Source organism: Chiloscyllium punctatum, chromosome 37 (genome assembly GCF_047496795.1).
Source record: "Chiloscyllium punctatum isolate Juve2018m chromosome 37, sChiPun1.3, whole genome shotgun sequence".
Classification (NCBI taxonomy): domain Eukaryota; kingdom Metazoa; phylum Chordata; class Chondrichthyes; order Orectolobiformes; family Hemiscylliidae; genus Chiloscyllium; species Chiloscyllium punctatum.
In genome coordinates, this window is record NC_092775.1 from 52,461,078 (window position 1) to 52,483,543 (window position 22,466).

A 22,466-nucleotide genomic window follows, 5' to 3' on the forward strand; every position below is an offset into this window, starting at 1 on the left:
CTGCCAGAGGAAGTGGTGGAGGCTGGTACAATTACAACATTCAAGAGACATCTGGATGGGTATATGAATAGGAAGGGTTTGGAGTGGTGTGAGCCAAATGTTGGCAAATGGGAGAAGATTAGATTGTGGGTGGCACAGTGGTTAGCACTGCTGCCTCACAGCGCCACAGACCCGGGTTCAATTCCCACCTCAGGCAACTGTCTTGTGTGGAGTTTGCACATTCTCCCCATGTCTGTGTGGAGTTTGCACATTCTCCCAGTGTCTGTGGGGGTGCTCCAGTTTCCTCCCACAGTCCAAAAATGTGCAGGTTAGGGGAATTGGCTATGCTAAACTGCCTGCAGTGTTAGGTGAAGGGGTAAATGTGGGAGAATGGGTCTGGGTGGGTTGCGCTTCAGAGGGTCAGTGTGGACTTATTGGGCTGAAGGGCCTGTTTCCACACTGCAAGTAATCTAATTTAGTCTAATCAGGTTAGGATATCTGGTTGACATGGATGAGTTGGACCAAAGGGTCTGTTTCCCTGCTGTACATCTCTATGACTGTCTGCTGCTCAGTTCTATTAGGTATTTACAATCATCTCCATGACAACTGAAGGAAAAGTAGCTGGCTAAAAGTAGTTTCTTGCTGACTGACCAGTGCTTGTGGTAGAGTACAAAAAAAAGCTTAAAATAACATTTGGTGAACATTTTAATTTGCCAGAGTTAGAAATGTCATCAAATACTTAAAGTTACGAATTTGCAGGCTGAATCCCAGCCAATTAAACTGATGTTGAGTAATAAGTCATTGCCAGAAAGCACTTGCACCCATCAGGGTACATTAATATATGGGTTCTACAGATTTTCAATCACCGGAATAGTATGATACAAAGGCCAAGTTTTATCTTATACAACGAGGAGATTAATAAAATGCTGCAAATAAAGTATTCAGCTGTAGAATTAACTTCTCCTGCATGTAATAAAATGGAGAAGGCACCTATCTCATGATAATAAAGCTAATCCCATCAATTTAATATTAGGAAAGACAAGAATACTATTAAAGCATTGCTGGCCATCTCAGTAGTAGTAAGCTGTGTGTGTGATCCAATTGGGTTTTTCCTCCCTTAAGCGCTTAGCTGAGCTATGAGATGTGAAGATGGATTTGTAAGCCTCCGATTTCTCTCCAGTGTCTGTAAAAGATCGTTTGGTGATGCCAGAAACAGGTTTACCAGGTTTCTCAGCTTTCCCACCTGTAGCGGATGTAGATGAAGACGATGACGACTGTGCATTTGCTAGAAAAAAACCCAAAATCAAATAGTTAGTCATTTGCCTTGCATGTCACAACAGTAGTTTGTTTTTACCCTCCCAACAATACAGACTGAGAACTAGTGTACGTTGTGATAAGATTGCACTGCTGGACTGATGTACTTTGAGGTAAGGGATGCCATGGTCGTCCCTGCTGATTACACTTGCACCCATCTCCAGCTCCTCCAAGACCGTGTTAGGGAACTGGAGCTGGAGTTGGATGAATTTAGGATCATTTGGGAGGCAGAGGGGGTCATAGATCGGAGCTATAGGGAAGTAGTAACTCCAAAGATTGCAGACAGATGGGTGATAGTGAGGGGGACTGGGAGGAAGCAGCCAGTGCAGGGACCCACTTGTGGGGGGGGATGACTTACCAGGGGTAAGCAATGGGGGTCAGGCCTCTGGCATGGAGCCTGTCCCCGTTGCTAAGAAGGGAAGGGTGGAGAAGAGCAGAGCAATAGTTATTGGGGACTCGATAGTTCGGGACACAGATAGGCGGTTTTGTGGGGACGAGAGACACTCACGTTTGGTATGTTGCCTCCCAGGTGCAAGGGTATGTGAGGTCTCTGATCGTGTTTTCCGGGTCCTTAAGGGGGAGGGGGAGCAGCCCCAGATCATGGTCCACATTGGCACCAATGACATAGGTAGGAGGAGGGCTGAGGACGTTAGGCAGACTTTCAGGGAGCTAGGTTGGAAGCTCAGAGTTAGAACAGAGTTGTTGTCTCTGGTTTGTTACCCGTGCCACATGATAGAGAGTCGAGGAATAGGGAGAGAGAGCAGTTAAATGCGTGGCTACAGGGATGGTGCAGGAGGGAGGGATTTCGGTTTCTGGATAACTGGGGTTCTTTCTGGGGAAGGTGGGACCTCTATAAACAGGATGGTCTACACCTGAACCTGAGGGGCACCAGTATCCTTGGGGGGAGGTTTGCTTGTGCTCTTGGGGGGGGGGGGGGGGGGTTTAAACTAACTCTGCAGGTGCATGGGAACCTAGACTGTAGCTTCAGGGTGCAGGACCTGAAGTGTAGGGAGGTTAGGAACATGGCATCAATCTCAAAGGAGGGTGCCTGTAAACAGGAAAGTGGCTTGAAGTGTGTATACTTCAATGCGAGAAGTATACGAAATAAGGTAGGTGAACTCGCAGCGAGGGTTGGTACCTGGGATTTCGATGTTGTGGCTATTACGGAGACATGGGTAGAACAGGGACAGGATTGGATGTTGCAGGTTCCAGGGTTTAAATGTTTTAGTAGGGTCAGAGGTGGGGGTAAAAGAGGGGGAGGTGTGGCATTGCTTGTCAAAGATAGTATTACAGCGGTGGAAAGGACGATGGATGAAGACTCGCCAAATGAGGTAGTTTGGGCTGAGGTTAGGAATAGGAAAGGTGAAGTCACCCTGTTAGGAGTTTTCTGCAGGCCTCCTAATAGTCCTAGAGACGTAGAAGAAAGGATTGCAAGGATGATTCAGGAGAAGAGTGAAAGTAATAGGGTGGTTTTTATGGGGGACTTTAACTTTCCGGATATTGACTGGGAAAGCAATAGCTTGAGTTCGTTAGATGGGTCGGTGTTTGTCCAATGTGTGCAGGAGGGTTTCCTGACACAATATGTAGACAGGCCAACAAGAGGTGAGGCCATACTGGATTTGGTTCTGGGTAACGAACCAGGCCAGGTGTTAGAATTGGAGGTAGGTGAACACTTTGGGGACAGTGACCACAATTCGGTGACTTTTACTCTAGCGATAGAGAGGGATAAGTGTACACTGCAGGGCAAGAGTTATAGCTGGGGGCAGGGAAATTATGATGCGGTGAGGCACGACTTAGCATGCATGGCTTGGAAAAGTAGGCTTCAAGGCAAGGGCGCAATTGATATGTGGAGCTTGTTCAAGGAGCAACTATTGAGAGTACTTGATAAATATGTACCTGTCAGGCAGGGAGGAAAGGGTCGTGTGAGGGAGCCGTGGTTTAATAAGGAATTGGAATCCTTTGTTAAAGGGAAGAGGGCGGCCTATGTAAAGATGAGGCATGAAGGTTCAATTGGGGCGATTGAGAGTTAGAAGGTAGCCAGGAAGGATCTGAAGAGAGAGCTAAGAGCAGCAAGGAGGGGACATGAAAGGTCCTTGGTTGGTAGGATTAGGGAAAACCCAAAAGGCTTTCTATAGGTATGTCAGGAATAAAAGAATGATGAGGTTAGGAATAGGTCCAGTCAAGGATAGTAGTGGGAAGTTGCGTGTGGAGGCTGAAGAGACTTTTCGTCAGTATTCACTCAGGAACAGGACATTGTTGCCGATGTGAATACTGAGTCACAATTAATTAGAATGGACGGCTTTGAGGTATGTAGGGAAGAGGTGTTGGAAATTCTGGAAAGGGTGAAAATAAATAAGTCCCCTGGACCTGATGGCATTTATCTTAGGATTCTCTGGGAAGCAAGGGAGGAGATTGCAGAGCCATTGGCCTTGATTTTTATGTCCTCGTTGTCTACAGGAATAGTGCCAGAAGACTGGAGGATAGCAAATGTGGTTCCCTTGTTCAAGAAGGGGAGTAGGGATAACCCTAGTAACTATAGGCCGGTGAGTCTGTTGTGGGCAAAGTCTTAGATAGAATTGTAAGGGATAGGATTTATGAACATCTGGATAGGAATAATGTGATCAAGGATAGTCAGCATGGTTTTGTGAAGGGCAGGTCGTGCCTCACAAACCTTATTGAATTCTTTGAGAAGGTGACTGAGGAGGTGGACGAGGCTAAAGCAGTAGATGTGGTGTGTATGGATTTTAGTAAGGCATTTGATAAGGTCCCCCATGGTAGGCTACTGCAAAAAATACGGAGGTATGGCATTGAGGGAGAGTTGGAGGTTTGAATTAGGAATTGGCTGGCTGGAAGAAGACAGAGGGTAGTAGTTGATGGTAAAGGTTCATCTTGGAGTGCAGTTACTAGCGGTGTTCCGCAAGGATCTGTTTTGGGACCATTGCGGTTTGTCATTTTTATAAATGACCTGGAGGAGGGGTTAGAAGGTTGGGTGAGCAAGTTTGCGGATGATACGAAGGTCGGTGGAGTTGTTGACAGTGAGGAAGGATGTGTCAGGTTACAGCGGGATATAGATAAGCTGCAGAGCTCGGCAGAAAGGTAGCAAATGGAGTTCAATGTGGGTAAGTGTGAGGTGATTCACTTTGGTATGACTAACAAAAAGATAGGGTACTGGGCTAATGGTCGGATACTTGGTAGTGTGGATGAGCAGAGGGATCTTGGTGTCCATGTACACAGATCTCTGAAAGTTGCCACCCAGGTAAATAGTGCGGTGAAGAAGGCATATGGCGTACTGGCTTTTATTGGTAGAGGAATTGAGTTCCGGAGTCCTGATGTCATGATGCAGTTGAATAAGACTCTGGTGCGGCCGCATCTGGAGTATTGTGTGCAGTTTTGGTCGCCATACTATAGGAAGGATATGGAGGCACTGGAACGGGTGCAGAGGAGGTTTACCAGGATGTTGCCTGGTATGGTAGGAAGATCGTATGAGGAAAGGCTGAGGCACTTGGGGCTGTTTTCATTGGAGAAAAGAAGGTTTAGGGGTGACTTGATAAAGGTGTACAGGATGATTAGGGGTTTAGATAGGGTTAACCATGAGAACCTTTTTCCACGTATGGAGTCAGCTATAACGAGGGGGCATAGCTTTAAATTAAGGGGGGGGTAGGTATAGGACAGATGTTAGGGGTAGATTCTTTACTCAGCGAGTCGTGAGTTCATGGAATGCCCTGCCAGTACCAGTGATGGACTCTCCCTCTTTATGGGCATTTAAACGGGCATTGGATAGGCATATGGAGGATAGTGGGTTAGTGTAGGTTAGGTGGGCTTGGATCGGCGCAACATCAAGGGCCAAAGGGCCTGTACTGCGCTGTATTGTTCTATGTTCTACTTAATTTTAAAAATTTCTCCACAATATAGCCTGCATCTTTGAACTATTCAGATGTTTAAGTTTGAGCAAACTCCCCCACACATCAAGTCATGATCAGTTCTCAAATGATCACTGTTAAGCTGTAGAAACATAGAAGGAACAGCAGTATTCAACCTCTAGAGCTTTCTTTGCCATTCGATATGGTGGAGGCTGATCATCAAGATCAATACTGTAAACCCCCCTCCCCCACATCCCTTGATTCCTTCAGCCACAAGAGCAACATTTACCGCCTTTTTGTAAAGACAACATTTTGGCACCAATTATTTTGTGGATGTGAATTCCACAGACTCACCATCCACTGGATGAAGAATTTCTCTTCACCTCGGTCCTAAAATGTTTACTCCTTAGCCTTAAACTATGATCCCTGGTTCTGAACTGCCCCACCACTGAGGTCATCCTTCCTGCATCTAACCTGTCTATTCATTTTATAGGTTCTTATGAGATTCCCTCATTCTTCGAAACACCAGTGAACTCAATCTCTCCTCATATGTTAGTTCTGCTGTTCTGCCGTTCCAGGAATCAGTCTGGTAAATCTTCACTACACTCCCTCTATAGCAAGAGCATCCTTCCTCAGATCAATAGATCAAAACTGCTCACAATATTCCAAGTGTGGCCTTACCTATATATAAACTCTATATAAACTGCAGCAAGATATCAGTGTTCCTGTCCTTGAATTCTCTCTTGGCTGCCTGCTACACCTCTGCACTTACTTTCAGCAACTGGTGCACAAGTACACTCTCTGAGCATTCCCCTCTCAATTTACAGCCATTCAAATAAAACTTTGTCTCAGATTTATCCATATCATACTGCATCAGCCATACATTGGCCCATTCACTCAGCCTGTCCAAATTATATTGCAACATCTCTGTATCCTCCTCGCAGCTCACCCATACACAGAAAGCAGGCTCTAACCTCATATGAAACTCAGCAAAGGGCATTATCTTCTGAACATTCTGAATTAGTTTGACATCTATTATTATTTCCTGAAAAACAGCAGAGAACAGTCAAAACTATTCCGTTCTAATGATGTGTTGGTCTCTCATTAAATACAAACATACAAAAACCATTTTAAAAAAAACCGCGAATGCTGGAAATCTCAAACAAGAATGGTGGCACGGTGGCACAGTGGTTAGCATTGCTGCCTCACAGCGCCAGAGAACCAGGTTCAATTCCTGCCTCAGGCAACTGTCTGTGTGGGTTTCCTCCTGTTTCCTCCCACAGTCCAAAGATGTGCAGGTTAAGTGAATTGCCCATGCTAAATTGCCCGTAGTGTTAGGTGAAGGGGCAAATGTAGGGGAATGGGTCTGGATGGGTTGCTCTTCGGAGGGTCGGTGTGGACTTGTTGGGCTGAAGGGCCTGTTTCTACACTGTAAGTAATCTAAATCTAATCTAATCTAACTATGAAAGAACAGAAATAGCTGAAGAAAGTCAGCAGGTCTGGCAACATCTGTGGACAAAAAGCAGAGAAAATGTTTTGGGTGCAGTGACTTTCCTTCAGAGCTTCATATGAAAACCATTCAAGACATTGAACACAAGAGCCAGGAGCAAGAATAGGCAATTCAACCCCTTGAGCCTGCTCTGCCATTTAATATGATCACAGGTGATTTCATCTCCTTTTTTTGCCACTTAATCCTTAATTTCTTAAATAATCCTTCAACCCATTACTAATTAAAAATCAATCTTTTCCTTAAAACTACTCAACTTCCCAGCATCCACTCTACTGAAATAGTGAATTCCACAGATTCAAGACCCTTTGACACAAGCAATTTCTCCACATCTGTTTTAAACCTGCTACCCCTTATGCTTAAACTATAACCCCTCATTCTAGATTGCCCTACCAAACATCCTTTCTGTATCTACTTTGTCAATCTCCTTTAGTATCTTACAAATTTGATGGACTGAATGTATCTAAATGGTACATGATTTCATGTGCTGAACACTTGTCCACTGAAACCAGCCAGAACTATTAGATAGGTATCAGTAGTTGAAGAACTATATTTCCGGTAAAGGGACTGGTTAATAACCACAGTTTGGATCAATTTACAGGTTTAACTAATGAGGGACATGAATTAGCAGTTGTTGCCAGGTATGTTGGAGCTAACATTGACAAAGTACCAAAAGGGTGGCATGGCCATTCCGTGGTTAGCACTGCTACCTCAAAGTGCCAGGGACCTGGATTCGATTCCAGCCTCGGGCGACTGTCTGTGCGGAGTTTGCACATTCTCCCAGTGTCTGTGTGGGTTTTCTCCGGATGCTCTGAGTTTCCTCCCACCATCCAAAGATGTGCAGGTTAAGTGAACTGGCCATGCGGAATTGTCCATAGTGCCCAGGAATGTACAGGTGGGTTAGCTATGGGAAATGCAAAGGTACAGGGATAGGGTTGAGGGTTGGGTCTGGGTGGGATGCTCTTTAGAGGGTTGGTATGGACATTATGGGCTAAATGGCCTGCTTCCACACTGTATGATTCTTCTGCCATCTCCCTGTAACCCTTGACCAAGAACCTATCTATCTCAGTCTCAATAACTTGGCCTCCACAGCCTTCTGCAGCAATGGGTTTCATGGATTAACCACTCTCTGGCTGAAGAAATTCCTCATCTCAATTTTAAGGGGTGATCCCTTCATTCTGAGGCTATGCTAGTCTTTTCTACCAGCAGAAACATCTCTCTCCACTCTTTCCAGGACTCTAAGTTTCAGTCAGAACACCCCCTTACCCTTCTAAATTCCAGCAAGTACAGATCCAGAGTCTTCAAACATTCCTCAATGACAAGCCTTTCATTCTCCGGGAACATTCTTGTAAACCTCCTCTCGACCCCCTCCAACACCAGTACATCCTTCCTTAGATTCGGGGCCTAAAACTGCTCACAATATTCCAAATGTGATCTGATCAGACCCTTTATACAGCCTCATATATACTGTATTCTAGCCCTCTTGAAATGAAATCATTGCATTTGCCTTCCAAAATGCCACCTGAACCTGCATGTTAATCTTAAGAGAATCCTGAAGTAGGACTCCCCTTTGTGCTCCAGATTTCCAAAGCCTTTCCCCATTTAGAAAATAATCTGCACCTCTATTCTTTCTACCAAAGAGCACAGCCTCATATTTTGCAACAGTGAATTCCACCTGCCATTTCTTTGTCTATTCCCCTAGCCAGTCCAAGTCCTGCATTCTCCCCACTTCCGCAACACCACCAGTTCCTCGACCTATCTTTGTGTCATGTGCAAATTTATATCCTCAGCTGTTCAGATTTTCAATATATAATGTAAGTAGTTGCGACTCAACACTGACCCCTGCAGAACTCCACTAGTCACTGGCTGCCATCCTGAAAACACCCCTTTATCCCCACTCTCTGCTTTCTACCAGTCAGCCAATCCTCTATCCATTGCCCCTAACACCATGGGCTCTTATTTTCTTAAGAGGTAAAAACAATGACTACAGATGCTGGAAACCAGATTCTGGATTAGTGGTGCTGGAAGAGCACAGCAGTTCAGGCAGCATCCAAGTAGTTTCGAAATCGACGTTTCGGGCAAAAGCCCTTCATCATGAAGGGCTTTTACCCGAAACGTCGATTTCGAAGCTACTTGGATGCTGCCTGAACTGCTGTGCTCTTCCAGCACCACTAATCCAGAATCTTATTTTCTTAAGCAGCCTCCAGTGCAGTACCTTGTCAAAGGCCTTCTGGAACTTCAAATAGATTACGTTCGTACACTAGCACTTCTTTGCCTAACTTCCTCGTTACCATCTCAAACAAATCTATTTGTCAGGCATGAACTCCCCTTGATGAGGTCATGCTGACTCAAACCTATTTTACTACGCACTTCTAAGTATTCCACAATCTCATCCTTAATCATGGACTTTCTGCCTCCCTCCCTTCTCGAACAGGGGTTTTGGGGCAGCAGATACGTGCGAACACCACCACTTTCAAGATCTCCTCAAAACCACACACCATGCTGACTTGGAAATCAGGGTATAATTTCAGAATGTCACATGCTAGTGAGGCGAGGAACAGGGACAGAGTGCAGCTAAGTATGTGGCTACAGGGCTGGTGTAGGACGGAGGGCTTCAGATACTCAGATCATTGGGGTACCTTCTGCGGATGGTGGGACCTGTACATGAAGGATGGGTTGCACTTAAACTTGAGGGGCACCAATATCCTGGGCAGGAAATTTGCTAGAGCATTTCAGGACGGTTTAAACAGAAAGGAGCTGTTTGGGTACACTCTATTGGGTATTTTCTATAGACCCCCCAAAAGTAGCCAAGAGATGGATGAACAGACTGAGCAGCAGATCTTGGAAAGGTGCAGATATAACAGAGTTTTGTTATGGGCGACTTCAAATTACCCAATGTTGATTGGAACCTCCTTAGTGTAGATGGTCTGGAGGGAGCCGATTTTGTCAGGTGTGTCCAGGAAGGATTCCTGACTCAATATGCAGATAGGCTGACTCGGGGGAGGCCATATTGGATTTGGTGCTAGGCAACAAGCCAGGCCAGGTGTCAGATTTCTCAGTGGGAGAGCAATCGAGTGACTGACCACAACTGCATCACCTTTACATTGCCATGGAGTGGGATAGGAATAGACAAGATGGGAAAGTATTTAATAACAAGTTATACTGTTATTAGACAGGAGCTGTGGAGTATAACAGACCCTTAGGTCCAACTTGTCCATGCCAACCAGATATCCTAACTTAATCTAATGCCAGATACCAGCATTTGGTCCATATCCTTCTAAACCCTTCCTATTCATATACCCATCCAAATGCGTTTTAAATGTTGTAACTGTTGTAACTGTACCAGCCTCCTCTGGCAGCTCATTCCATACAAGCACCACCCTCTGTGAAAAAGCTGCCCCTTTGGTCCCTTTTAAATCTTTCCCCTCTCACCCTAAACCTATGCCCTTTAGTTCTGGACTACCCCACCCCAGGGAAAAGACCTTGTCGATTTATCCTATCCATGCCCCTTATGATTTTATAAACCTCTATAAGGTCACCCAACAGCCTCCAACGCTCCAGGGAAAACAGCCCCAGCCTATTCAATCTCTTCCTATAGATCAAATCCTCCAACCCTGGCAACTTCCTTGTAAATCTTTTCTGAACCCTTCCAAGTTTCACAACATCCTTCCAATAGGAAGGAGACCAGAACTGTACACAATATTCCAAAAGTGGCCTAACCAATGTCCTGTACAGCCACAACATGACATCCCAACTCTTGTACTCAATACTCTGACCAATAAAGGAAAGCACACCAAATGCCGCCTTCACTATCCTATCTACCTGCGACTCTACTTTCAACTCTTTTACTCAATGCTCTGACCAATGAAGGTTGCGAGTGTTGGATAACTTTGTCCCACTGAGACAGGCAAGGAATGGTAAGGTGAAGGAGCTTTGGATGACAAGACAAGAGGAGCTTCTCATCAAGAGAAAAAAGGAAGCTTACTTAAGGTTGAGAAAGCATGAAGCTGGTACAGCCTTAAAGGATTACAGGGTAGCTAGGAAAGAACTCAAAAATGGACTGAGGAGAGCAAGGAGGGGGCATGAAAAAGCCTTGGTGGGAAGGATTAGGAAAAACCCAAAGACATTCTACACTTACATGAGGAATAAGAGAATGATCAGAGAGAGAGTAGGGCCGATTCGGGATAGTGGAGTCTGAAGTGGTAAGGATGGCCCTAAATGAGTTTTTTGCTTCAGTACTCACTAGAGAGAGGGACTTTGTTGATAGAACATCATGGATCAGGTTAGCATACTTGAACAGATTGATATTAAGAAAGTCAATGTGCTGGAAATTCCTTGAAACATCAAGATAGATAGGTCTCCAGGGCTAGACCAGAATGATCCAAGATTACTATGGGAAACAAGGAATGAGATTGTTGCGACTCTGGCGATGATCTTTGCATCCTCACTCTCCACGGGAGTAGTACCGGATAATTGGAGGGAGGAAAATGTTGTTCCTCTGTTCAAGATGGCAATAGGAATATCCTTGGGAATTACAGACCAGTTAATCTTATGTCTGTGGTAAGCAAGGGACTGGAAAGGACTCAGAGATAGAATTTGTGACTATTTGGAAGAACATAGTTTGACTAAAGATAAAAATCACAACACCAGGTTATAGTCCAACAGGTTTAATTGGAAGCACACTAGCTTTCGGAGCAACGCTCCTTCATCAGGTGATAGTCGGACTATAAACTGGTGTTGTGTGATTTTTAACTTTGTACACCCCAGTCCAACACCGGCATCTCCAAATCATGACTGAAGATAGTCAGCATGGCTTTGAGAGGGACAGGCCATGCCTCACAAACCTTGAGTTCTTTGAAGATGTAACAGGTTGATGAAGGCCGAGCAATGGATGTGTTGTATATGGATTTCAGTAAGGCATTTGATAAGGTTCCCCTGGTAGGCTCATTCAGAAAGTCAGGAGGATTCAGGGAAATCTGGCTGGATACAGAATTGGCTGTCCGAATGACGACAGCAAGTGGTAATGGATGGAAAGTATTTCGTCTGGAGGTCGGTGACCAGTGGTGTCCCGCACGGCTCTGTTCTTGGGCCTCTGCTCTTGGGCCTCTGCTCTTTGTAGTTTTTATAAATGACTTGGATGAAGTAGTGGATGGGTGAGTTCGTAAATTTGCCGATGACACAAAGGTCGGTGGTGTTGTAGATACTATTGAGGGCAGTTGCAGGCTACAAGAAGACATTGACAGGATACGGAGCTGAGCTGAGAAGTGGCAGATGGAGTTCATCCTGGACAAATGTGAAGTGATTCATTTTGGAAAGTCAAATTTGAATGCTGAATACGGGGTTAAAGACAGGATTCTTGGCAGGGTGGGGAAACAGCAGGATCTTGAGATCTATGCACATAGATCCCTCAAAGCTGCCACCCAAGTTGATAGGGTTGTTAAGGTGGCGTATGATGTGTTGAGGTTTTGCTGCAGCTCTATAAAACCCTGGTTAGACCATACTTGAAATATTGTGTCTAGTTCTGGTTGCCTTATTATAGGAAGGATGTAGATGCTTTAGGGACAGATTTACCAGGATGCTGCCTGGATTGGAGGGCTTGTCTTATGAAGAGAGGTTGAGTGAACTAGAGCTTCTCACACTGGAGAGGAGGAGGAGAGGTGGCTTGATAGAGGTGAACAAGGTAATGGGGGCATAGAGAGTAGATAGCCAGAAGCTTTTCCTCAGGGTAAAAATGGCTGTCAAGAAGGATCATAATTTTAAGATGATTGGAGGATGGTATAGAGGAGATGTCAAAGATCATTTCTTTATGCAGAGAATAGTGGGTACATGGGATATATTGCCAGCAGTGGTAGTAAAGTCAGAGACATTTGGGATATTTAAGTGACTGCTATACAAGCACATGGACAGCAATAAATTGAGAGGTTGATCTCAGATTAAAATAAATGCTCAGTACAACATCATGGGCCAAAGGGCCTGTACTGTGCTGACTCTTCTATGTTCATTCCTAGCTGAAAATGTGTTGCTGAAAAAGCACAGCAGATCAGCCAGCATCCAAGGAGCAGGATAATCGACATTTCGGGCATGAGCCCTTCTTCAGGAATGAGGAAAGTGTGCCAAGCAGGCTAAGATAAAAAGGTAGGGAGGAGGGACTTGGGGGAGGGGCGTTGGAAATGCGATAGGTGGAAGGAGGTTAAGGTGAGAGTGATAGGCCGGAGTGGGGGTGGGGGCAGAGAGGTCAGGAAGAAGATTGCAGGTTAGGAAGGTGGTCCTGAGTTAGAGGGTTGGGACTGAGACAAGGTAGGGGGAGGGGAAATGAGGAAACTGGAGAAATCTGAGTTCATTCCTTGTGGTTGGAGGGTTCCTAGACGGAAGATGAGGAGCCTCATTCCTCATTTCCTCATTCCTGAATTTTATCTTAGCCTGCTTGGCACACTTTCCTCATTCCTGAAGAAGGGCTCATGCCGAAACGTCGATTCTCCTGCTCCTTGGATGCTGCCTGACCTGCTGCGCTTTTCCAGCAACACATTTTCAACTCTAATCTCCAGCAGCTGTAGTCCTCACTTTGTCCTATGTTCATTCCTATACAATTGATTGTACCTCTTTATTGGTCTCTTATCTCACACCAACTGCAACCAGTTCAGGACTCAGTAGCAAACATTCTGCTCTGCACTAAATCCCATTCCCGTAGTTCTGCCAACCCTGCTGACTGACATGATACTTTCTATCCACCACTGTTACTAAATTTTAACACTTACCAAACTGCTATTTTTTCTACTAAGCATTCAGTTCACCTCTCATAAACCCTTCATCATACTTTGGTGTATTTTTTAAAAAATTCTTTAATCTATATTTTCATTCTCCTTCCTGCAATGAGCTTTGGGATCTTCCAAATATATAAAAAGTGCTGAGTGCATACAAGCCATTCAGGCAATACAATCTTTGACCAACTTCAGCTTGAAGAGTAAAAAAAAGTGAGATTTGTTTTTGCTACATGGAAACTGCTCCAGGTAAAAACATTTGGCTCTATTGAGTGGCATCCAAAAGCAAATACAGCTAACCAAACAAATGTGCCTAGCTCAAACAAAAACATCAACACTTTTGTCTGCGATTAAAATGCACACAGATTTTCTTTTCTCAAATTAACGCAAACATTAGCCAGAAACTACAACCCAATAATTTTAGCACAAGTCACCAGCAAAGTATTTGGAAGGCATTGAGTCATCTTATGGGTGAACATTTGTGACAATTTTTTTTGACGAGGCAGTAAGGACCCACAATTTTTAAAAGATATGCCTATGTGAACACATAAACACCATCAACCCCTACTGTGATCCTCTTCATTTTTTTAAATCACTTTTGGTTTGGAACTGCAAGCTGGAGTTAGAGTTAAAGGTGACTTTTGACATTGTTTTTAAAAAAGGCAAAAACCAAACAAATTAGTATTTATTTATGGAACCTGCCCAAAAAAAAAGAAATAAATATTTATTTATTGGCCCTGCCCTGGAAGTTAAAGGTTGATTATTGTTCAAAGAACACTGTAGACTCCAGAGCTCTGTTGTGGCCCAAGGCTAGCAAAGGTTTGCACATTAAAAAAGGGGTCATCACTGGGATGCTGATGCTGACTAAGAAGAAATTCCAATGTTAAACTGGTTTGAACAGTGTTGAACAGATTGTGGCTGTGAAAGCTGCTGTAAAATGTTGAGGTTCCTCTCCAGTTGTTTTGTTTTTATTTTCAAAACAAAATCAAAATTGGACTTTTCACTTCCTTCAAATTTATCTCGAGAATGATGATGAACAAGAAAAAGCTATCTTTAATGCTTCTCCCTACATCCTAACCTGACAGCCTTGATATATATATAAAGGTTCTCAGCATTTTCTGAGCACTTCACAAATACATAGATAGATAGATATGCAAACATTTCATCCTATTGATGCACTCTGTGTTGCAATTCAGACAATTCCATTCCTATGGCATGCAGAGTGGAATTTAAATTTTGCACCATCGCTTCCAATTTCAAAACAAGATTCAAAACATAATATTAAATAGCTTGCAATTAATTTTAAGAGATTTAAAATTTGTTTCAAATTGGAGATTTAAACCTACGTCACTGCTAACCTAAAACCAAGTTCTGGAAAAGGTCACTGTACTCAAAAGTTAACTCTGCTTTTTGTCCACAGGTACTGCCAAACCTCTCAAATTTCTCCAGCAATTGATGTTTTTGTTTCACTACATTTATGTTGTGATCACACCGATTAAACTGCAAGGCAGAGTCTGCAATTTTACGCAGCTTCTCCACAGTTGAGAATGCTCAGCACTTCAGTAACTGGAACAGAGTCTCAGAAACACAGCACAGCTATTGCAAAACTCTGTTCACAACTTTAACGGCTCATTTCCATTTTCACTGACGTTTATGTAAAAACTTCATAGATTAGTGGACAGTCAGCCTAACCCAGCTGCATATTAAATTTCAGAATGAGATAATGCAACTTCACTGCGCAGGGTGGCTGGACGTGTCAGTACATCATTCCATCATTTTCGTAGTTTACATAACCTGATCTGCACATTGCCAGCAAGAGCTGTTTAGACTTGTCACTGACGGCTCTTTGACTATACAGCAAGAATGCTAGTTTCCCACATTGTTGTACTGCCTCCAATGCAAGAGTATCAGGTTACTTCAAAGGTTAGCCTATGGTGGAAAGGACACCAATAAACCAAATAATTAGCAAATGAGGAGTACAGGCTTGCACTAGATTACAATTATGAGGTTAATGTACAGAAGGATCCAACGTGAGAATTTTGTTACATTTTTACAGAGGAGAAAACACATTAAGTGGAAAATAAATCAACATAAGAAAGAAAACACTTTATCAAAAACAAATATCCAAGAAGCATGTAAACAATCAGAATCAGGTGGTGGCTCAGTGGTTAGCACTGCTGCCTCACAGCACCAGGATCCCAGGTTCAATTCTAGCCTCGGGCAACTGTCTGTGTGGAGTTTGGAGTTTCCACATTCTCCCTGTGTCTGCGTGGGTTTTCTCCGGGTACTCCGGTTTCCTCCCACAGTCCAAAGATATGCAGGTTAGGTGGATTGGCCATGCTAAATTGCCCATAGAGTTAGGTGCATTAGTCAGAGGGAGACGGTCTGGGTGTGTTACTCTTCGGAGGGCCGGTGTGGACTTGTTCGGCTGAAGGGCTTGTTTCTACACTATAGGGAATTTAACCTGATGATATGATTATTTCTGGGTGTGTTTGGTGGTGGAGGGTTGAAAGTGAACATTGACAAAACTAACATGATTAATATTTCAGAAACAAAAATAAGCATTCATATTTGTAGAATAAAGATAATTAGTGCAAAACTTCAAGTATAGAGGAAGGCAATAATTTGGCAATAAAATTAACTAGAAGTGAAAGGATAATATTTTGTGAGAGACTAGAAAGTTGAATGAACAATTCAAAAAGTGACTTGTAAAGAGTTTGATTGAAATTTTCTTTTGTATGGATGCCAGACTCAGACCTGACTAAAGGAGGACATCAGCATGTTAGTAACCAAGTACTGGTTTGGAAAAGAATGGAATGGATCAGCTAGATGAAAAATATAAATGAGACAATAGATAAAAAAGTAGTTTATTGAATGTAATTAGGAAAAGGCAGAGAAACTGGTTCGGGCACATTTTAAGAGGAAACGATTTTAACAGAAGTGTGAAAGGGAAGATTTTAAGAAAAAAAAGAGGGAGAAGAGAAGGTTAATGATGAATGGCTTGAAAACTGAAGGAAACTACTGGCAAATATAACATGCATAGAAACAAGGAACAAGGGTAAGCCACTGGCTTTTTGCGTCCATTCTGCCATTCAATAAGATCATGACTGATCTCACATTCTTGCATACCCCTGATAATCTTTCAACCACTTGGTAATCATGAATCTACCTCTACCTTAAATTAAAGATTGTGCATCCATAGCCTTAGGACAGCAGCAACGGAGGACACTCCAGCCGGAACTCGCCTGTTCTTGTTTTTCTTTCTCTTCTCTTTTTCTTCCTCTAAGTGTTTCTTCTTTCTTCTTCGTCTTCTACTTTTCCTTTTCTTCCCTTTGACTCCCAGCCTTTGACAATGATTCCCAGCCTCTGGTGAGGAGCGTTGATCCCCGGCCTGACGTAGCAGCCTCCTGGTGCAGTACGGCATCCTCCCGGCCTCCCACAGTGGCCTCTCGGCAGTGGCATGGCAACCTCTCAAAATGGCTTCCCAGTGTGGTGTGGTGACTTCTCAACCTCGTGCAGCAGCGTCTCAACATTGGCATAGTCACCTCTCGACCTTGTTTAGCAGCCTCCGGCATGGCGTGGCATCCTCCTGGCCTCCCAGCATGGCATGACGTCCTTCGAGCCTCCCACAGCGTCCTCCCGGCATGGTGTGGCATCCTCCCAGCATTCTGCAGTAGCCTCCCGGCACAGGTGGCATTCTCCCAGCATGAGCATGACAATCTCCTGACCTGGTGTTGCAGCCTCCCTGCTTGGCGACCTCCTGACCTAATGCAGTGGTCTCCTCCAGTCAGGGTCTTAAGGTGTAGCAGGGTGACTCCTGACCTGGCACAGTAGCCTCTTGGTGCGGGGTGTCATTGGCGCATTGGGAGCCAGGGTCCGGTGCAGACTGGAAGCTAAGTGCCAGCATGGTCTGCTGTACTGAATTTTTTTCTGTAATGCTGGACATTTCATTTCTGTAACAAAACTTGTAACAAAAGAAGCCTAGGTACTTTTGTACATGGCACTGTAATTGGCAATATATAAACTTAACACAACACTGAGTATACGTGACAATAAAAGCTATGCTATTCTATTTTGAGGAAGGGAATTTCAAATATTCAGAACCTTCTGAAAGAAAAAAATGCTACCTTATCTCTTAAATAGTGACTACTTATCTTTAAATTATGATCCCTTGTTCTAGGCTCTCCCACAAGAGGAAACACCCTTTCATCATTCACCCAGTCAAATCCTCACAAATCTTATATTTTTCAATTAAATCACCTCTGACTCTTCTAAACACCATAGAATACAGGCTCAGCTTGTCTAGCCTGTCCTTATAAAGTAATCCACCCATTCCAGGTGTTAGCATAACAAACCTTCACTGAGCTGCTTCCAATGCATTAAAATCCTCCCGTAAGTAATGGTCATCAGTCCTGTGCACAATATTGTAGATACAGTCTCTCAAATGCCCTGTCAAATGGAAGCATAAATTCCCTAGTCCTGCATTCAATTCCCCTAGCACTAAACCACTGCATTCTAATAATTCTTCTGATTACTTCCTGTATGTTCATATTCATCTTCTGTGATTTATGCACTAGGGTTTTGCTGCATCTCAGAGCTCTTCAACCGCTCATGGTTTAAATACGTGATTTTTCCCTTCTGTTAAAACAGACAACTTCACACTCTCCCACATTGTACTGCTTTTATCAGATCTATGTTTACTCACCTGACCTACTTTTATTCCTTTGAAAGCTCTTTACGTCCTCGGCACAATTTAAATTCTTTCCTATCTTTGTGTCATCAGCAAATTTAACTACCATAGTTACAGTCCCTTCATCCAAATCATTTGTTTAACTTGTAAAGAGTGCCAGAGGATGTAGTGGACGCTGGTACAATTGCAACATTTCAGAGGCACTTGGATGGGTATATGAATAGGAAGGGTTTGGAGGGATATGGGGCGGGTGCTAGCAGGTGGGACGAGATTGGGTTTGGATATCTGGTCGGCATGGACGGGTTGGACCGAAGGGTCTGTTTCCATGCTGTACATCTCTATGACTCTAACACTCCTGTGAAACAGCACTCGACACACCCTGTTAACCTGAAAAAGACCCATTTACTTGTATCCTCTGCTCCTTGCTGGCCAGCCAATCTTCTGTTTTTTATATTCTGTCCAAGCTTCCGACCTATTTTTGCAAACTAATATGCCTTTTCTTTGAGCCTGATACTATCTTTGACTTTTTTTTAGTACACCACAAATGGTAGGCCTTTCCCTTAGAATTTTTCTCATTTGGTGTAATGTATCTACAGTGTACCCCTTAAATGTTAGCCACTATATCTCTATTGACCTATCCCTTAATCTAATTTGCCAGTTCATTTTCATTGATTGTGATTTCGTGCCATCATAATTGCCCTTATTTAAATTTAAAATAGGAGTCTTGCACCCACACTTCTCCACCTTATATAAAATTCAAAAATATTATGATCATTGCTACCAAGAGGTACTTTTGCTATGAGGTCAGGAATTAATCCTATCTTGTTGGTCAACACCAGGTCTTGCATAGCCTGCTCTCATGTTGGTGCCATAACATACAGATCTAAGAAAATGTCCCATAAAATTCAATGAATTGCTTCTTTTGACTTTTTTTCCCATCTGATTTCTCCAGTCTATGGATTAAAATCCCCGACAATAATTATTCATCATTATTTCTTCCACTATTTCTTCCTTGATACTCTGTTCTACCGTGGGGTTATTATGAGGAGGTCCAATTCCCCAAAGTGACCTCTTGCCTTTATCCTCATCTCTACCCAGACTGCTTCTTTATTCTAGCTTCCTGAATAAAGGTCATCCCTCTCTATTATACTAATATTATCTTTAATTAACAGAACCACACCTCCAATCTTTTCTAGCTTCCTGTCTTACGTTTCATTATTTAGGCCCATTTCTAGGTTATCCTGCAGCCGCATTGGTTATGGTCACCAGATTGTAATTATTTATCTCAATTTGTACTACCAGCTCATTTGCTTTGTTCTGAATGCTATTATGCTTTAAATTCAAATACAGTGCCTCAAGTTTTGCCCTTTTATTATTTTTATAACCTCTCATCTGCTGATTTGCTCTTAGATTTACATTCTGTCTATCCTGTCATTGTCTGTTTATTATTTTATAATGTTTCTATTATAATTTTTATGTTTATATTAATTCCTTCCTCTGTTGCAATTCCCCCACTTTTCAATTCACCACAGCGTCGCAAAATAGGACCCTGGCCCTCCATATTTAATTTAAAACCAGTTATACTTTCCTACTTCACAAAGACTCCAGTCCCAGTATGATTCAGTTATAGACTGTCCCAGTAGTAGAGATCCCACTTGCGCAGTACTGATGCCAATAACCCATGAACCAGAACTCACATCTCCCACACCAGTCTTTCAGCAATACATTCATCTTGGTTTACCCTATGCCAATTTGCACACAGATCAGTTTGTGCTTAATTTGGTGCCTAGCTTCTCATATGGCTGTGCAAAACCTCTTTGCTAGTTCTATTTTTGTCACTGGTGCTTACATAGACTATGACAATTGGATCCTCTCCCTCCCACTGCAAGCTTTCCTCTAATCCAAAATGGATATCTTGATATCAGGCAGACAGCACAGCTTCTGTGCTGCTGAGAACAGTTTCAATTCCCCTGCATCTGTTGTCCCCCACTACCACCACATTCCATCTGGATGGCTTCCTGTACTTGATTTGATTTATTGTAGTCACATGTGTCTAAGTACAATAAAAGGCATTTTGTTTTGTGAGCAATACTGGTAGATCATAGCAAACAAGGACATACAGATCATAATTTGGAGATGCCGGTACAGATCATAGGATGCTTGGACAGAGCGAGGAATAAAGATTTATGGCTGCACAGGAGGCACGCAAAAATCAACATTAGCAAAATCAACATTATTTGAAGTTTGAGAGGTCCATTCAGCTGTCTAATTATGGCAGGTAAGAAGCTGCTCTTGAATCAGCTGGAGCATGTGTTCAAGTTTCTGTACCTTCTGCCTGACGGAAAATTGGAAGACAATATTAACAGGGTGGAAGGGGTCTTTCCGTGGCAATAAGTAGTCCCATGGCATCACTATCATTTCACTCATCCATCCCACAGTCCCCACTCTCACTCAAACAAGCTGAACATCAAACATGTTTGACAATTGCTTAGGCTGATGCTCCTGTCCTTTGGGTGCTCTTACCTGCCTTACCTACTGACCACTGCCCATATGAGAAGAACCTATCAAGTGACTGCCTCCAGGTACAAGGAATCCAGGTAAACTCCCTGCTCCCTGATGCATCACAGTTTCTGTAGTTCAGCCTACAGTTCAAACTTTAAAAACTTACCACAGAGATGCTTGGCTGGAATCACAATGGCATCTTTGAGCTCAAACATACTGCAGTTTTGACACACTGTCATTTTTAATGAGACAATTAAATATTTAGTTATGTTATTCATACATTGTTGCCTTTTATGCAGTATACTAACTTTACCATCAATGTGTTTACAGGGTTAAATATGAGAATACTGTAAGCTTTAACCAATTAACAAATACAGAACTTTGATCAATCAATGGCTGTGACAGGTCTTAATCTGATGTTTGGTTTAATTGTCCTGCCCTCAATTCCTCCCCTTCCTGACTTATAGACTTTTGATGTCACTCTTGTTTCTTACTTGAGAAGAACTAACTGCAGGACCCTCTTCCCAGTCTGCTTCCGTGTGACACTGACTACAGGACCCTCTTCCCAGTCTGCTTCCATGTGACACCAACTGCAGCACACTCTTCCCAATCTGCTTCCCTGCAACACCGACTACAGGACCCTCTTCCCAGTCTGCTTCCCTGCAACACCAACTACAGGACCCTCTTCCCAGTCTGCTTCCGTGTGACACCAACTGCAGCACACTCTTCCCAGTTTGCTTCCCTGCAACACCGACTACAGGACCCTCTTCCCAGTCTGTTTCCCTGCGACACCGACTACAGTACACTCTTCCCAGTCTGTTTCACTACAATGTTGATTGCAGGACATCCTTCTCAATCAAGGAGAAAGTGAGGACTGCAGATGCTTGAGATCAGAGTCATTCCTGATGAAGGGATTATGCTGGAAATGTCAATTCTCCTGCTCCTCAGATGCTGCTTGACCTGATGTGCTTTTCCAGCACCACACTTTGACATCCTCCCCATTCTGCTTCACCGTGAAGCTGACTGGAGACCACACTTACTAGTTTCTTCACAATGAAAAAAAAAGACAAGCTAGAAATATGAAAATACTACAGTGAGAGAAAGGTCATATTTGGGCAGAGCATACATGACTTCTGAATTCCTGAGAGCAGGGCAAGTCAACACAGGTACAAACTAATAACTTCACCCAGAATTTCTTTGTACAAAGTGTGACCAAAACTTTGGGGTGAACCATGGTGGAGATTAAAGAAATTGTTTAAGAAATGGTTAGAGACCCAGAGTAAAAATAATTTCCTTGAAAGGAGAAGAAACACTGATTGCAAGTAAACTCACTCCATTACATAGTTTATGTCAAGAGCTGGATTTGGATCCTTGCCTCTCAGGTATGACAATCAGAACTGAAACATACAACAGAAACTGACCTGCACCAGAAGAGCTCGAAAATCCATTCAGCATCTTGTCAGTGGCTACTTTAGTCTCTTTGGGTTTCTGGGTTGATGACCCCGCAATTTCTATTTATAAAATAAAGGAAAGGAAGCAGTGAGGGAATACAATCTTCAGAATAAAAAGGGAGACACAGAGAAACAGAAGCGACGTACTCGAGTCCAGAACAACAACTAAAATATTGACACAAACTAATATGGAGAAACTAACTACTGTGCTTCATTATGTACCATGCTCCTAAATGTAATGGGTACTAGGAAGGACACAAAGTGGGAAAACGAGATCTAGTCATAAGTCTGCGATAATTGCTGAGATTGGGTAAAATCAGTGAAAAACAAATTCTCCTGTGAATGAGACTAGACATGGATATGACAGGCCAAGTTTTGAGCAGCAAATTTCAATTCAAATATTTT

General features: G+C 43.2%; 1 protein-coding gene across 1 annotated transcript in view; it reads right to left on the reverse strand.

The window, feature by feature from the left end:
* Positions 1–666: 666 nt before the first annotated feature.
* The window catches only part of rtf2 (replication termination factor 2), a 157,097-nt gene continuing 135,297 nt past the window's right edge, over positions 667–22,466 (reverse strand). The window contains exons 8-9 of the mRNA XM_072556828.1: positions 22,032–22,121; positions 667–1,264 (exon numbers count right to left, since the gene is read on the reverse strand). Of these exons, the coding sequence (XP_072412929.1) occupies positions 1,050–1,264; positions 22,032–22,121 (305 nt within the window). The 3' untranslated portion in view covers positions 667–1,049. The remainder of the gene's footprint in view (positions 1,265–22,031; positions 22,122–22,466) is intronic.